This window comes from Papaver somniferum, chromosome 3, assembly GCF_003573695.1.
Source record: "Papaver somniferum cultivar HN1 chromosome 3, ASM357369v1, whole genome shotgun sequence".
In the NCBI taxonomy this organism is placed as follows: Eukaryota; Viridiplantae; Streptophyta; class Magnoliopsida; order Ranunculales; family Papaveraceae; genus Papaver; species Papaver somniferum.
The window spans coordinates 181262296-181279328 of NC_039360.1; the positions used below are offsets into that span (position 1 = coordinate 181262296).

The window sequence follows — 17033 nt, forward strand, 5'->3', positions numbered from 1 at the left end:
TTTGGGTGTGGTTGAATCCAAAGAGGATTCCTTTTTTTTACCCAAACTCTTAAGGCGTCGTGCATATAAAAGGCATCGCACATCCCTTTATTCTTTCTTCGTTAGCTTTGTTCTTGCGGTGATGAACTTCTTTTCTGTCAGCAACCAAGGTGAGTCAACCATCCCAGATAGATAAGTGTCTAATCAGCTGATATCCTGTATATAGAGCGTTCATGTACGGCAGGGAAAGAGTTTCCTTTCCCGGGTTTTATCAGTTTGCGTAATATAAGAGAGCACCTCGAGATTCTCGTTTCACATCGATCACCACAGGATTGCGTTATCCCCTTCTAGGTATTGTTTCATATCCTTTTTGAAGTTTTTTTTGTCCTCTTTATTACGTAGGTTGTTGATGTAGACATAATGATTCTCTGCAGTTCATGATGGGAACTCCTGGTGATGATCATTCTTCCAATTCTTCGGGGAAAATCTTTGAAGTTGACAAACCCAGGGTCTCTGCGTCTGAGGAGATATTAAACAAAATTGATCCTTTGTTTCGTGAGGCTAGTCGGGCTATACATGGTATGTCTCTCACTCATCTACGCATTGTTCGAGGGCGTGTTCAAGCTTTCATGGCTTCGGTTGACATGGAGGAGAAGAGGAGACATGATGAAGCATCTCAGCATCCCAGCGCTAGGGATGAAAGGTTCGCTGCTCGAATGAAGCGGCGAAGGATCGAGATGAATGAACCCTCAGGCGAGAGTAAGTTTAATTATCCTGTTCATAACGAATCGGAGTATCCTCAAGAGGCTGTTGGAGCAGTTGCTAAGAAGGATGCTGGCGCGGTTCAGGATGTCGAAACTATTGTTGGAGAGGATGAAGCGACCGTTGAGGGTGCTATTGAAGCGTGCCATTGGAGAGGGCGCTGGAGCAAATGTTGGAGATATTGGAGAGACCGGTGAAGCAAGCTTTGGGGATGGAGCTGGAACATGCTTTGGAGATAGCGCTGGAACAGGCATTGGAGATGGTGTCAAAGCCGCTGCTGAAACTGCTTCTAGAGAGGATGCTATAGCTTCTGTTGGAACGTCTTCTGGAGGGGATGCTTGCTATTGGAGAGGATGTTGGAGCAGGTGATTGGGAGAACTCTAGTGGTGGCGCCGCTGACCTTGGCATTGATAGTGACAGCTAGCTTTCCATTTCATTATTCCCTTCTGTGGAAGAACAATCTTTTCGTAGCTTGTAGATGTTTTGATACCTCAGTTTTTTTTTGTTGTTCATGTGACTGAAGCCATGCTTCACTGAGTAATATTATTTCATTTATGATGCTTTGATAACTTCATATCTTTGATCGAATGAATAAAATCTCCCGAAAGAATCCTAAAACTCCTTTCTGCGAAAAACAAGTTCTTCCATTCTCCCAGAGCGATTTAGCGGATGGAAAGTCAAAACGCATAAATAGTGTAACAATGATGCTAGCTGGCGCGTCACTTCTACTTCCAAAATAAATCCTTCGTATTCCGTTGTCAACCGTAACTCAAAACAGGAGAAACAACAGCAATGGTTAAGGGTTTGACCAACCTTTTAACGGATTTTCCTTTGCAAATTACAAAGGATGTCTGTAGCATGCCTCCTGAGTATGTAGAAGTGTGAGCTGCCACAAGCCAGGAAACACGTCGCGAGAAGTAGAGAAACCTCGTCAGGCGAAAGTTGAAGCCAGATGTTCTTATGCCGCCACTTGTTGATCTTTTCCCTTGCATATTCTCCTCTTCAGTACTTTTAAATGAGATATTTCTTGTAGGGTTTGATTTTTTCTGGTTTCGAATTGATGGGTAATAGCTTTGTGAGGGTTTGAACTTACTTGGTGCTTTTCACTTTGAGATTCAGGAAAACTTATTTTTTGAAAGAAATATACTTTTAATTAAAATCGAAACCGTGATTATTAATGCAAGCAGTGCAATCATTTTGGAGGAATTACAAATATTGCATGAAAGGAAAAATTGCTGAAGGAAATACTAAGAAGAATTTTGAGGCAAGAGGTGGCGTGACTTTTTAGACTTTGAAGGGTTTGATCCACCGGGCATGTATTACTACTCCTTCTAACTTGTCAGTGTTGATGAGCTTGTAGTAGCCTCCAAAAATAACTTCTGCTACTAGGTATGGTTCGTCTGGGGAGTCAGACGAATGAGGCTGAGCGGCAACTTTCACTACCATGTCTCCAACTTGGAATGGGTTTTGATGTTGCGCTGCTATTTGATTCTTGGATCCATTATTGTTGATTAAGAAATCTTCCAAACTTTTGATGAAACACTTGAAGGGGCTGACATCCCATTCACATCTTCCAATGACGCCCGGGTTGATAATTGGATCTAGTCCCCAGGCCTGGGCGGGAGGAGAAGTGACTGGTTGCAGAAAGGGTTGTTCGATGAGACTTACTTGTGTCCGGAATCTGCGTATGTACGTTGATGGGATTTCTCCAGGCAGCTGGGTTACATTGGCAAGTTTTAGATACGACAGTATGTAGTCCTCAGGGTCGGACGGCTTGTTGGAAATTCTTTCAGGTACGGACACCGGCAGAGGACATACTCCTAATTTTGCTTTATTGTTATGCACCCACGAGCGCCCCAGAATCGTGTCATAATTTGGGCATTCTTTGAAAATATGGAATTTTCCGTGCGTTAAAGCATCTCCCACCTTGATTTCGAGATTGATGTAGCCGTAAGCATTCATTGCTTCTCCTTTTGGGTTTTTGACCACAATTGGGGAGTGAGTAGCCTCTTGCTTTGAAACCCCTGCAGATCTCAAAGTCTTGACAGTAACAATGTCGAAGTCAGAGGCTGCGTCGATTAGTGCACTATCGAATTCGACATCCTTCAGGTGAGCAGTGGTCAACAGTCCCCAGTTTCACTTTCCAACGGGGTTTCCAGAGAGAGGTTGGGATTTGGGAGCAGCCTCTTCAACAGAAAAGAGTCTCCTTGCCGACACGGCGCAGTTGAGGGCTGTAAATATATCTTGACGTTGTGCTTTGGAGAAATAGAGGATTTCACACACACCATGCATCATGGACTGCACTGTCTTGTGGACAGAGTCCTCGGAAAGCATACAACTCCTGACTGGAAGAGGATCTCTGTGAACTCCCTCATTTCCTAGTTGAAGTTCTCCCGCCTCCACCTTCTCCTTGAAGATGCGTTTCAATCTATTGCATTCATTGGTCGGGTGATGGACGAACTTGTGGTAGCAATAATACTTGGGATTTTCCATTTCCTCTTCAGTTGGCGGACGCCTGATAGGAGGTAGCTTGATGGCATCATCTTGAATCCATGCTTCCAGAAGTTCAATTACCTCCTCGATTGGGAAAGGGAAATCCAGGGCAGCTTCTCCTGCTTCTTGGTATTGCACAGGAGCTTTAGTCGCGACCTTTAGAGGTGGAGCCGCCTGATGTGTTGGTGTTGCACGCTTGGGTGGCTGTTTTGCTGCTGGAGCTTTCCTTTTTCCTCCTTCACCCACCACGCTTACAGAGGGGCCAGTGTTATATTGCTTATTGACGAGGCGTCTATTTCCTCGAGTTTCGCGTGCGTCTTCACTCTTGGCCGGCCTGGTTCTTTCTAACAATGCTGGTGCTATTGTGGCCGACCGCTTAGCGGCCTCATGAAGTTCAGAGAATGTCTGGAAGCGGGTTTGTTTACACCCACTACTTCTTTCCTCCACTAACTTCCATGTTTTCCTGACACTTTCTTATGATGGACGTGTTGCACGCCGCACGCTGTAAACCGCCAGACCAATACCCTGATGAGCATCCCCCAGTTTGTGACATGTTTGATGTCTCGAATGTTTTCGTGCAAAACGTGTAGCAGATTGCTACATGTGGCAAGTCAAAGTCAAGAGACTTTCCATAGGAAAATAACATGTGATGCTATTATGCTTTCCTTGGCTGGCCGCCTAAAACTTGCCACATGCCTGTCAATTCCATGGCGAATTTGAAAGGCTGAGATTGTAGATTTTGAGAAAGGATGACCATTGATTATGGCCATATCTTGTTGTAGATCAAAGTGGCGTTATTGGCATAGTGACGCCTGGCGTAGCCATGGAATAACGGCATGCTAGTGGCGTAGCCGTGGCAGCTGTTTTGGCATATTGGTGTTAGACCCAAATATGGCTCCGGCAACATTGGCCCTGTTGCCACATCAATCCCAATGCTTTGGGAAACGTTACTTAGCTTGGTTGGCGTAGAAACTTTGCCTAAATTAGGGTTTGGCTTATCGAAACCCTAATTAGCACGTGTGTTGCGGCACGGTGGCATGTCTGACATAGTTAGCGCATGCCAGTGGAACGATGGTGCAAGTAGCAGCTGGCTAGATTTTGGTACATTGGTGTTAGACCCAAATGTGGCTCCGGCAACATTGGCCATGTTGCCACATCAATCCCAATGCTCTGGGAAACGTTACTTGGCTTGGTTGGCGTAGCAATTTTTCTTAAATTAGGGTTTGGCGTGCAAAAACCCTAATTAGTGCATACGGCATGCAACATGTGGCATGTGGCCGTGGCGCATCAACGTTTTGTGCAAATGGTGTCATAGCCACGCCAAAGGAACCATAGACAAGCCATCATATGGAAACGGACACAGGAGCAAGGATTGCCATGGGTGGCTATGGTATGGCGTCTTTATTAGGGCTTCCTGGGTCCCGCACGGGTCGTGGCATGTTGTGGGGCCCGAAGTGGCATAATTTGTACCACGACTGGAAATTAGGGTTTTGACCATGCAAGGTCGTGTTTCTGATTAGGATAATCACATTGAAGTCTGTTATGGCGTTGGCCACGAACATAAGATGGGTTGGAACGTAAGTGCATTATTTATGGTATGTTGCCACGTTCGACATGCTTCTGTAGCAAAGTGACACGTCCGATATGTTGGGAATGCACGTTTGGCATGCCAATTAGCGCATTGGCGCAACTTTGGAAAGCCAATTTGGTATTGGCGCAATTTTGCCTCACTTTTTTAATACTGCGGCAGGTTTAGAGCAACTTGATTGGTCAAAAAAGAGAGGGTCGACCAAAAGCGGGCGTGGCCACACTTCTGGTGTGGGTGTGGCAAGTTTAAAGCAACCTGATTGGTCGATGGGAAATAGGATCGACAAGTATGGGCCCATCCACAACTTATGTGCGTGTGGCGGGCTTAAGGCGACCTGATTGGGGGTCGAGGGAAATGGGGCCGGTTTAGGCAACATGGGGGTGGCCAATGGAAAATGGAGCCGGCTGGCCTAAGGCATGGCCACGCCTCCCTTTGCTGCTGCTCCTATTCTACGGCTCCTTTATTTCTTTTTTTCTGATTCTGGGCAAGATTTTGCACCTGCTAATCCATGGCGGATTAATTACCTAGTTTTCCTAGGCTTAATTTCGACAGACAAGGTCTGATATACTGCGCAAGGCGTAAAACCCTAATTTTTGCAAATTCGTCAGGGTAATATCTGAATCTTGTGAATTATCACAAAATTGATTGAATTCTATGTGTTGACACAGAGTTCTTTAAGTTCATTACCAGATAGCAGTATTCTTTCCGATTGAATACTTTATGCAAAGACTTTATCCTTGATTCGTGCTACTCTGTTGCGAGTGAACACAAATTGTCATGCCATATCAACATTAAGGGTTCAGCAGGGGAACATAGGACAGAAGTCATTCAAAGAAACTTATATTAACTGAATAATACAGGCAAGGTGCTAAAATTTACAGAATATTAGGGATTATTGCTACATGCACCATTCTAGACAAATTTCATGAGAAAATATTGAGTTGTTCAGTAAATGCGCCAGTGAAGAGGTTGAACACTCATCACTTTTACATGGCTCCGTTTCCTTGCAGAGTGGCGACACATTAAATGCAGGGTTTTACAAATTTAGACCTGAACTAAAAACCACCATCAACAAATAGCTTATTAGAACTCTCATTCATACGGGTGCAGGGCGAAGCCCCGCCTCCGTAAACATCTATAATACAAAACAGAAGGGGTTTTTGAGCTTGGACGGATGGATAACATTTTGAGAGACAAACATTCCATCTGACCATCCCAATCTCATCCCACCTAAAGACAACCGACGGATATGAGAGTTGTAACCTATTTTGTTATGAATTTTAATTGATTGGTTCCCTCATAATTAGGGTCATAAACTTTATATTATAAATGTACACTGATTTGGTTTCTTCATTTAAATAAAATAAATGCAATATGAATTTCTTTTAAGAGTATTCTTTATGTCTTTTACGATTACACCACACAGTAAAAATTATTTTATTTTATTTTTACAAAAATGAGGTAAACTTTGTCAATCAAGTAGAAGTGAAAAAAATAAAATACTCTGGTACGAATTTTTTTACTTATCATGTTGCGCCCTCCCTAATTTTGTATGTTTGTAGGATGAAACCAGAGGTGATCAAAAGATTATTTTTCAAGATAAAATCAATAACGCGTAAGAATTTTTTTATCAACTAAACTAACATTTTTTTTATTTAGTAAAACGAATTGGTATTAAAATGCAAAGGGTTGTTAAATGTAATTAACAGGGTTAGTAATATCTCCATAAATGAAGGAGATTACAAACACCAAAGCCACTAGATGTATTTGGCTGAGATGAGACTGGGATGGTCGGATCACTTGTTTGTCTCTCAAAATGTTATCCGTCCGTCCAAACTCAAAAACGCATTCTGTTTTGTATTATACATTGTAATAGGAGATTATATAAACAAGCTTTTATCAACCTATGCAATCAAGGAAAATGGTTTCTTTATATTTTTAGAGAGACCTAAAGAACAATGTTTTTATTGTTTTTCTTAAGTTTTTGAAATTTTCCTTGAAGGTCTTTCCGGAGTTGCGAAGCTAAAGTTGAGCATTAATACATATACTAGTAGGTGTAGTAGGGTGTTCTATCCTGGGGGCATCGTCCTATGAGGGCTATAGCACCACTCTTGAGTGTAGCCTGGCGCCAATGTCTTAAGGACAACGTATTGCCTGGCGCCAATATCTTAAGGACAGCGTGTTGAAAACGTGATTCACTATGTTTTTTTAGTATTTTCCTTGTTGTTGCGGAGATCCGGGGACTCATTCGTTTCGTCAATTCGATCATTTCCATTATAAATGAGCTAAATATCAATTACTTTTGTTTGTCTGATTTCCTTGTGTTTTGATTATTGCATCTGACATCGTGGAGCAGTGTAACATTATTATAAGTGAACTACGGAAGAAAATAATTGTCGAGAAAAAAGAAAGGTTAAAATGAACAATTCTTTTTTTCCAAAGGCAAAGGTTAAAGTTTTATTAATATGAAAATATTCGCGTTCGCAAAACAAACCCCAGTCCAAGCTAACCAACTAAAAATGAACAAATTATCTTGGTCATGAGTTAAAAAGCCAGATTTGGCAATATTTCGACGCGGAGCGAGGAGAGGCAAAAAGTGATGAAGCTAAAAAATCTATGCTAGACCCGACACCCAAATATAACTATTACCAAATATAGCGAGACGTTATTTTAGTGCGCGTGTTCAGTTGGACAGTAGTTATTAGAAGCTTCCGGAGCCAGATAAACATATAAATTATTTCTGGATTTCAAACGAACATATAAGTTATTTTTGGATCTCAAACGGACATATAACTTGCGTCTGGATTTCGTTGAAATGCTTTATAATGTTTGTCTCTTTGCATACAACTTGTAGACCACCTCTGGAACCCACACGTAAGTATTAAGCGCATTTTTGGTATAACATTTCGTCTAGGGGTGAACATCGGATGGGTGAGTGCGGATTTGGTATCACCCGTATCCAATTCATGGGATTTTAATCCACGTCCAATTCATTACCCGTCGAATGTGACACCCGCAAGTAAACTGATGAGCAGATTGGGTGCGAATGGATTTGCAAATTTAAATAAATTATAAAACGTAAATGGATAAATGTTGACATGAATAATATAACTTAGTTTTAAAATTTAAATTACTAAAATATAAGTAATTAACGTAACAAGAGTAACACTATTAACGTAATAAGAGTAACACTAAGAGTAATTAACGTAACAAGAGTAACGTTTCTTAGGCATATATTGGACCACGAAAAATTCATCAGTAGCATTTGGAATGTTCCTAGGTCCAACTCTTTCCTCTCCTTCTTCTCCGTCAATAGAAGTCCCATCTACAGAAGCACCATTGTCTGAAGTTGTGTCTGTGGAAGCATCATCCCTGGGAGCATTGTCTTTGGAGGTGTCATCATGAGAATCGGTCATCTTTTCAAAAGTTGCTGAACATGCAACATTTTATTTCAGCACATTATTCAACAAGACAACTGATCATGGAATGAAAATGCCCAACTACAAAATGGCAACACTTTAACTCTTACATGTTTATAGTTTCACTAGCTGTAGTGATTACAAACGCAAAATCCTTAGAATTTGTTCATCCCCTGAAACCTGCAGAGACGAATAAAAATTCATTATTTGAAATCATAACATGATTTTCACAAAACAATGAGCAATTCATAAAACTCATATGAACGATTCACACAACTTACATCATGTAAACAACTCCTACTGGGAGAACATTTATTGGTTTAAAAATTGTTTATGTCTAACAATTGCTAGGAATCAAAACTCGATCATACATAAATTTTTAGTTTTGCAAAAAAAAATAAATAAACGTGAACAACTCATGTATTTTTATTTAAAAAAGAAAAAAATCGCTTAACTTAAAAACGACGGGAGTTGGCCGGAACTTTGCCGGACGGTGACGGCGACGGTTGGCTCCGGGAAATTTTTCTCCTCCTGCTCTGGGCGTGAAGAAATCAAGGAAAAGTGGTCGGTCAATACAAAAAAAATTAGGGTCTCTTCCCTTTTATATCTATTTTATTTCTAAACCTAATAAAACATGGGTTTCCTTTTTGGGCATGGGCCCGCAAACGCTAAACCGACCAAAACTGGACGTCTGACCATCTAATCAGCAGTGCCTCGTCTCTCTGTCACCATGGGAGGACTCTATCACATGTCAGGGTCTTTACCTATGGTTTGCTCGTACACGACATCATTGGAGAAAATCAGGGATTCTGAAAATGCCTTTGTACGATTAAGTCCGACTACTTATCTCGTTTAACTGGAAAATCACCATCTAATGCTTACTTCGGAACATGACTGTCCCTCACTAAGCAGGGACTTAATGTTTATGGTGGATTTTCAATAAGGGGTAAAATCGTAAAATCATGATACTGCATGTTTCTGGCCCGGCTTCAGGAACGCATGTGACGAATTGTGTTTTCACGATCTGTGAACCGTTTTCACGATCTCTGATCGAGTACCTCTCAGAGCCACGATGAATATGTTTCTCGAAAGGCCTCCCACTTGTTGAGCGTTCGATTCTACGCAGCTCATCGTGCCTCTCTATGTAGAAGAAAGATTGGGAGGTCCTCCATACATAATTGTTTGTTGAGAGGAAAAAACGCCTTCAGGACGTCGGTGACACTCGTTGTTCCCTGACTACATAGAGAAACCTGCCTCTACATAGAAGAACGATTGGGCGGTCCTCCATACATAATTTTTTGTTGAGAGGGCAAAACGCCTTCAAGACGTCGGCGACACTCATTCGTTGTTCCCTGACTCTGTAGAGATACGGTGTACAGATTCAGGCGGCTCTCCATACATAATTGTTTGTTGAGAGGGCAAAACTCCTTCAGGACGTTAACAACGCTGCATGTTTTTCCCTGACTATGCACCTTCCAGAACGAGTATGATGCTTCAACTATCTCATATCTCGATTCTACAATAGATTAATTCTACCGTGACATTCACCGACCGAATTCCTAGAAGATAATCTATTCTATCTTATTACATCGATCCCCGGCTGATCCCATGGATTAGTAATAGATAATCACTTTATCTCATTACTCTGTTCCCTGAATTCCCCGACTGGATTTCATGGATTAGTAATAGATGCTCAACTCATTTTATTACTCCGTTTCATGAATCACTCCCAGCGGAAGTTCATGAATTAGTAATAAATACTCCACAATCGGGCGTCTGACCGTCATCGAGTATGTCCTGAGAAAATGGTGCGTGTGTACTCGACAAATAATGCACAAACGAGCACCCAAACACACGAACGAACTATCAAAGTATGGACGAACGAGCGACCCATGGAAATAAAACAATAATTAATAAAATAAGGAAAGGCGTGGAGCTGGGCCCACCGTCCGGCCGGTCATGCCATGGCCGGTCCCTCCCTTATTTTATTTTCACTAATATTTTTTATTTCCTCTCTCATCTCATAGGGTTTCCCTCACTTGAGCAAACTCCCTCGTTTGTGAGAAACTCTTAGGTTTCCATGCTTTCATCGAACAAAAATAGGGAAAAGGTGTCACGGGACCGGGCCACCTAGCCGGTCGGCCATGCCCTAGCCTTGGCCAATCCCACACCTCACAATTCCTTGTTTTCACATATTATTATTTCTATCATCTCATGGAATTCCATCGTTTGACCGAAAACCCTAGTTTTTCAATATTTTCTCAAATATTGCTCAAACCATGGAAAAGCCAAAAAGTCAAATGATCACTCGACCGACTAGGCTTCTCACGTCAAAAGTTAAAATATCATTATTTTAATATTCTCAAATTATGTGTCGGATGAGCAAAGTTCTTCTTGCTCATTTGAGCAAAAATTGAGAGTTTCATTCAAGATCAAACTCTTCTGAAAATTCAAAACATTGCTCGAACGATCGTCAGAAAATACCAAAACTCTCAGGACTGAGACAGGGACACCGTGGTGACATGGGAATGCTGCCTTGACCGACCAAGGTCGTCCCTAAGGCTTGCAAGGATCCGGTTCCACATATATTCACAATTTTGACATAATTTGCTAGCAATCGCTCATATTGAGTCCAAACTCTCTCTAACCAACTTGGGACTCGCTCAAACGACTGGAAACTGGTCCCACGACTACCAAGGGCCGGTCCCATTCCCTCTTGGTCGGTCCCTCAGCTCTCCACAATTAGGTTTTACTACCTAACGCTCGCTCGAGCACTATTCTAATAAATGATCAACACTAGCATTTGATCATTCTTTCACCAGCCAGTCAGCAAAGGACCCCGGAGCACGCTCACTCGAGCACTTGTACACCACATGGTCGTCCATCATCCCATGTGGTCGGTCCCTCCTTTACTCAATAGCCTATTTTTAGTAATTCATCGATTGACGGACAATTGATTGATAATTAGGTTTCGAACAAACGCTCGCTGAATCACAATTCTGAGAAGTTCAAACACTAATAATTTTATGATTGATCTGGCAATCAACATCTAAATTAATTATATAATATTCAGCTCTGCCAATATTTCAATTAATTATTATTTGGTCACACTACCAATAATCCATCGAATGACCAATACTTGCTCATCTGCTCGAATATTGATCCAACTATCAACTATCAATATTCAGTAATTCACTGAACGAGCAATGCTCGCTCAATTGTTCAAATATTGATCCATTTATTAATATTCAGTAATTCATCGAGTGAGCAATACTTGCTCAAACGCTCGATTCAAAGTAATTTATCGATCAATTGCTGGAGTAATATTTACTCAGACTATCACATTTATCCGAGAACTGTGTCCTAGCAGACGCTCAATCCATGAATGCTCCACTGAACAAATTTAGACCCATTGTCTAATTAAATCAAACGACTGACTAGTCAAATCCACGTTCGTGAGACATTTAATCACGTCACATGGGGGATACCCATTAGGGTTTTGGTCTGGCGGCCTACATCACGTATGTTCATCCACGATGAGAAATGTGAGTAAGTCGTGCAAGTAGTTGAGGGAGTTAACAAAGTAGTGGGTGGACAATTAACCAACCTTCTCACGTACGAGGAACTGGTGAAACCACGATTCCCACTTTTCCACTCTTTCACTCGAGCAACTATCACACTTACTGGAGATCAATGTGTTTTACATTTTCCATCAATATAAATAAGTCTCTGAGTCCATGATTGAAAGGAAGTACGAAAAACACACAGAAAATCACGAGATATTGAACAGACAATCCATCGTCTAACCAAGAATCGTGTGACCAACACTCTTTCGATCACTCAAACTTATTCATCATTTGCAGAAACCCACAACACATTTTCACATATTACCATTGATCTCACACACTTCTGAGCTTCCCTCCTACAGATCAACCCTCTTCCCTCTTTGTGACTGAATTGACTCTGGAACGGCCATTGACTTGGTTTAGGCCGGAGTCCTACAAATTGATATCTCGAACTTAAAAGCACTCCCGTGCAGTGCATCTGTTTGAGGTTAGGCAATTTGCTCGGTTGATTAGGAGTCTTCGATCGCTCGATTGTCTCTTTGTTCCCTAGAAAACCAACAAATCGTTTTTCCCCATCTACAATCCCTAACACCATCAAATTCATTCCCATATCATCTGTACAGCAACAACAAAACTTCAACTCAAGAACTTGATCAAACCCATGATAAACTCTTTCATCTCCTTGATTCAAGTAATTTTGCAAACACCTGATGAGAAGAAACTCATGATGTCTTTGTGCATCAAGAAATCCTCTTTTCTAGCTCTCCAATTCCTGCGAATTCAATCCAACACAAACCATCATCAATAAACCACCAAGCATTCATAAACAACACCACTTATCATCATAATCAAACAGTACATAACACCATTTCCTCCTTGTTTGCTTTAGAACTTCCATATAACTCATACCACCAGCTTCATCTTCTTCTCACTGTTGTTTGAGAATGACCCAAATCCGTTGCTTGCATTAAACACAAAATCCTCATCTGAATTCTTCCATAGTCCACATAAATCTCAACAACAGTACTGATCTTGAACTGAATATTTGCGGATTCAAACTAAACCCAGAATACCATAACTCAACCACTTCTTACCACTTGTTCTTTGTCACTGAACTTTGCTTTAATCATTGGCGAAAAACATCGAACCTTGGCCAGTGACGGCAACTGAGTCTTGGAGCATCAAGAGGGAACTTGGTCTTTCTTATCCGCTTGCAAACTGAATTAAGGGTTCTAACCGAGAACCTAGTTAAAGAAAATGAAGTTTTGCTCGGTAATGCTCGTTACCTGCTCGAGAAAAGACCCAACAGAACATGGTCGAGAAAAGACCCAGAGAAAGCATTTGGGTCCAATTATCTAATGTAAATGTTTAACGAGAAAAAGGTATCGTGGTAGATATATAATTATTTCAATAATAAATTTATTATTTGATTTTTATATATATTTTTAATAATTACTTAACAGAAGTCAAGGTTTAACATGGTCAATGTGGGTCAACGTTGGTCTTTAGACCAAACGCAAATGCTGGACAAATATTAGACCAAACCCAGTTTTAGGTCAAAACCTGAGTACCAAAAACCAAATAACCCATTTGGATCATACACAGGCTTCTTCCAACCCCAAGTAACTTGTGGCACTGCCTAACCCACCAATGAGTGAAGTACCTCTAATAGATTCAACAACCCTGTAATAGGTTTCAAAAACTAAACATAGCTTAGCTATTTGGCTTTTTTTTTTCTTTTGCCTCTCATGACTACGGTTGCTCTTAGATTCAAAGCACAAGTCATAGGAATAATAAATTACCTAAATAATAGATTACCTAGCCAAATAGGTAAAAGAAACTTCCACCCAAAATTTAATAGTTGATCCAAAACAACTTTAACCATGGGCATCATGATGAGATTATAGTGACATCAAAATAATTACTAAGGGCCCTCAAGTCTAAAGTCATACACACGCTTCTTCCAACCCCAAGTAACTTGTGGCATTGCCTAACCCACCAATGCCCTATTTTCTCCTTCTTTCTTTTCTTTTTCCCTTCCGGCGTTCAAGTCGTTACTAACTTCTAACTTCTTTGTTTTTTTCTTTTTTGTTCATGTATAAATACTACTAGTAAACAGGGTATAGAGAAGAAGAACAGAGATAGAGATAGAGATAGAGACAGAGACAACTTCACAAACAGAGTGAAGACCTAATTGTTCAATAGATTAAGACGTATGAGAGCTATTATAAATAATCACAGATTTCTATCCCAATTGCTCTCACGAACCAAAACCAAAATCTCTTCTTGTTTCTTGATTAGAAGTATGTCTTCAGAAGTTAATCAGAATTTCAATAAATCAAGATTGGTCATTAAGAAAGTATTAGCTAAACCTCAACGTGAAGGAGAAGGAGCTACTGTTAGCAGAAGCATCGGAAGGTTTTTTATTCTTTTCCTAAAATTATACAATTGATATTTATTTTTTAATCCTTTTCTTGTTTTTTTGATCGGTCAATGAGAATTTTGGTTGTTGATTTTTATTTTATATTTTCCTTAGAATGGAATTGAAGTCCCTGGATCCTTTCCTTATGTTGGATGAATTTTCTGGTAAGTTTATAATCTGGGTTCTCTCAATCTGTTGACAAATTTTATGTTCTTGATTGTTGGGTTTTGAATAATATTGCAGTTTCACCTCCTGCTGGATTCCCAGATCATCCTCATAGAGGTTTTGAGACTGTTACATATATGCTAGAGGTCAGCTTACTGTTCGTGAATAACAAATTTCCTGTATTTAATTGGGATTTTGAAATTTTAAAAAACTGAATTTGGGTGATATGGTTTTTAATTTTTCCAGGGAGCTTTTTCTCATCAAGATTTTTCAGGGCATAAAGGAACAATCAAAACTGGAGATGTTCAGGTATATGAATGAAACCAAAACAATATTATAGTTTGAGACTTCTCACTAGCCAAAAACATTATAATTCGAAAAACTTTGTGTCTCATTTTGATTACTTTGTTTTAGTGGATGACTGCTGGTAGAGGAATTATTCATTCAGAAATGCCTGCAGGGGAAGGTATTCAAAGAGGTTTACAACTTTGGATCAATTTAGCATCTAAAGATAAAATGTAAGGAACACTATACATTTTAAATTTTAACTTTATTGATCATGTATGTAGAAAAGTTAAAGTTTTTATTTTTTAAATTATCGTTTTTCATTAGGATCGAGCCGAGGTACCAAGAAATTCAAAGCAAAGACATAGAACGAGCAGAAAAAGACGGGGTTGAAGTTCGAATTATTGCGGGAGAATCCATGGGTATACGCTCACCAGTTTATACAAGAACGCCAACAATGTACCTTGATTTTACACTAAAGTCAGGAGCTGAATTGCACCAAAGTATACCAGAATCATGGAATGCATTTGTTTATGTAATTGAAGGGGAGGGAATATTTGGTTCAACCAACTCCAGTCCGATTACGGCTCATCATACGTTAGTTTTAGGCTCTGGTGACGGATTGAGTGTTTATAATAAATCTGGAAATTCACTTAGGTTTGTGTTAATTGGAGGCCAACCTTTGAATGAACCTGTCGTGCAGTACGGGCCGTTTGTTATGAATACACAAGCTGAAATTGATCAGACATTCGAGGATTATCGGTATTCTAAAGACGGATTTGAGAAGGCTAAGTACTGGAAATCTCAACCTTTGGGCTGAAGTAACAAGATACTTTGTTGAAATTATAGGCTCATGGGTGTTATCACTTTGCAAAGGGAAAACACATTAATAAAGGTATGAAGTTTCAAGATTCAGTTAATCATCATCTCATTTTTATCATAGTGTCTTAATATTCAAATCCATTAGAAACCGTTTGTTGGTGTTCTTGTACAAACTGTTTGTTGGGTTTATTCATTTTTTTGTTCAAAGTGCTTACTTTTGGGTTCTTGGTGTTAGATAGATTGATGTAGTTGTTGGTGGTGGTGTTGGTGAGTTGTGTTGTTAATCATTTTTTGCACCCAATAGTTGGAAGGAGGTCAATAGGTGCAAGAAGCACTCGGTGTTTGTAATGAGTTGATACTCAAAACTCCTTTCGAGTGTTGGGTGGGGTATAATTGTTTCATCATTCATGTAAGCTTTACCAAGCTTGTAGGAATTTTTTATTTTATTTTTGGCAAACTGTGGATAGACTAATAACTACGGATCCGCTTAAAGGAGACTAGAGCTAACTTGGAAAAATACCCAAAAACATAGTATTTTCTTTAGTCAAGACCCAAAACTGTGAGACCTAGTCCGTGTTCTTGATCTTCCTGCTGCAGTTCTTTCTTAGAATCGAGCTTCCTTCTTGTGAAGAGGCGTCTCTTCACCCCTTTTGTTTTCCCATTTCAAGGTTGATATAACTACTCCTACTTCCCTTTCTCCTCCAGAGTTAAGTCTGTAGATTCTTTTTGAACTAGGGATGTTTCCTTCTCCTGCAACCAGACTAGAACAATGCCGAAACACTGTTATGCAAGTCTGAATAAGAGTACAACTTCAAGTTCTGTTTATTTAGAAATCACTCATTAAGAGGCCAAAACTTTCTTCCATTGAAGGATTAAAGGAATACCTATGACATTCCATCTTTAAGAGTTAGTCTTGCCACTCTTCTAGCCACTTTAACGATTAAAAAAAAAGAAGGCCACTTCACAGTGCAGCAAGATATGCTCATTACTCTCGTCATCACAACGAATACGCGAGTTGTGCAACTGAATCCCCTAGCGAACAAGCCTATCAATAGTGTTAAGCCTTCCATCCGTATACAGCTCTCCAAACAAAACAAACAAACAAAAAACTTCAGGTGGAATTAAATTATTCCGCACAAAGAAGTTTGGGAAACAAGAATTAGATGTGCCTGTTATAAGATGAGAATACAAAGATAAACCCCGAATTGTCCATCAGACGTCAGACTCCAAGACCATGCATCTGCCCCGTTGTTTAGTGCAGGTTGTACTGCCTCCACCAGTGCAGCAAATTTTGAAACTCAGCAACTTCACCACCATTAAAATTGCGCTTTAAATCTAAGCACTAGCTCCTATCAGCACCAATCCATAACTGATAAGATTGCTATGCAACAAATTGAACAACCTAGGAAAGTGATCTTTCAAAGCTTGAGAACTAATGTGGAACAAGGTAAAAGAAAGCAATACTAGATTGCTATAAGCAAGAAGAGAAGAGAATTCAAGCAAGAAAAGAAAGATAAGTTTTGTGTTTAATA

At 40.1% G+C, this 17033-nt stretch overlaps 1 protein-coding gene across 1 annotated transcript; it reads left to right on the top strand.

Annotated features, from left to right (window-relative positions):
• Positions 1-13852: 13852 nt before the first annotated feature.
• On the top strand, positions 13853-15958 carry LOC113358196 (pirin-like protein). The gene is made up of 6 exons (XM_026601728.1): positions 13853-14225; positions 14344-14393; positions 14473-14540; positions 14641-14703; positions 14809-14912; positions 15007-15958. Exons 1-6 carry the CDS (start codon positions 14023-14025, stop codon positions 15497-15499), a joined length of 981 nt encoding a protein of 326 aa, XP_026457513.1. The 5' UTR covers positions 13853-14022; the 3' UTR covers positions 15500-15958.
• Positions 15959-17033: the final 1075 nt, after the last annotated feature.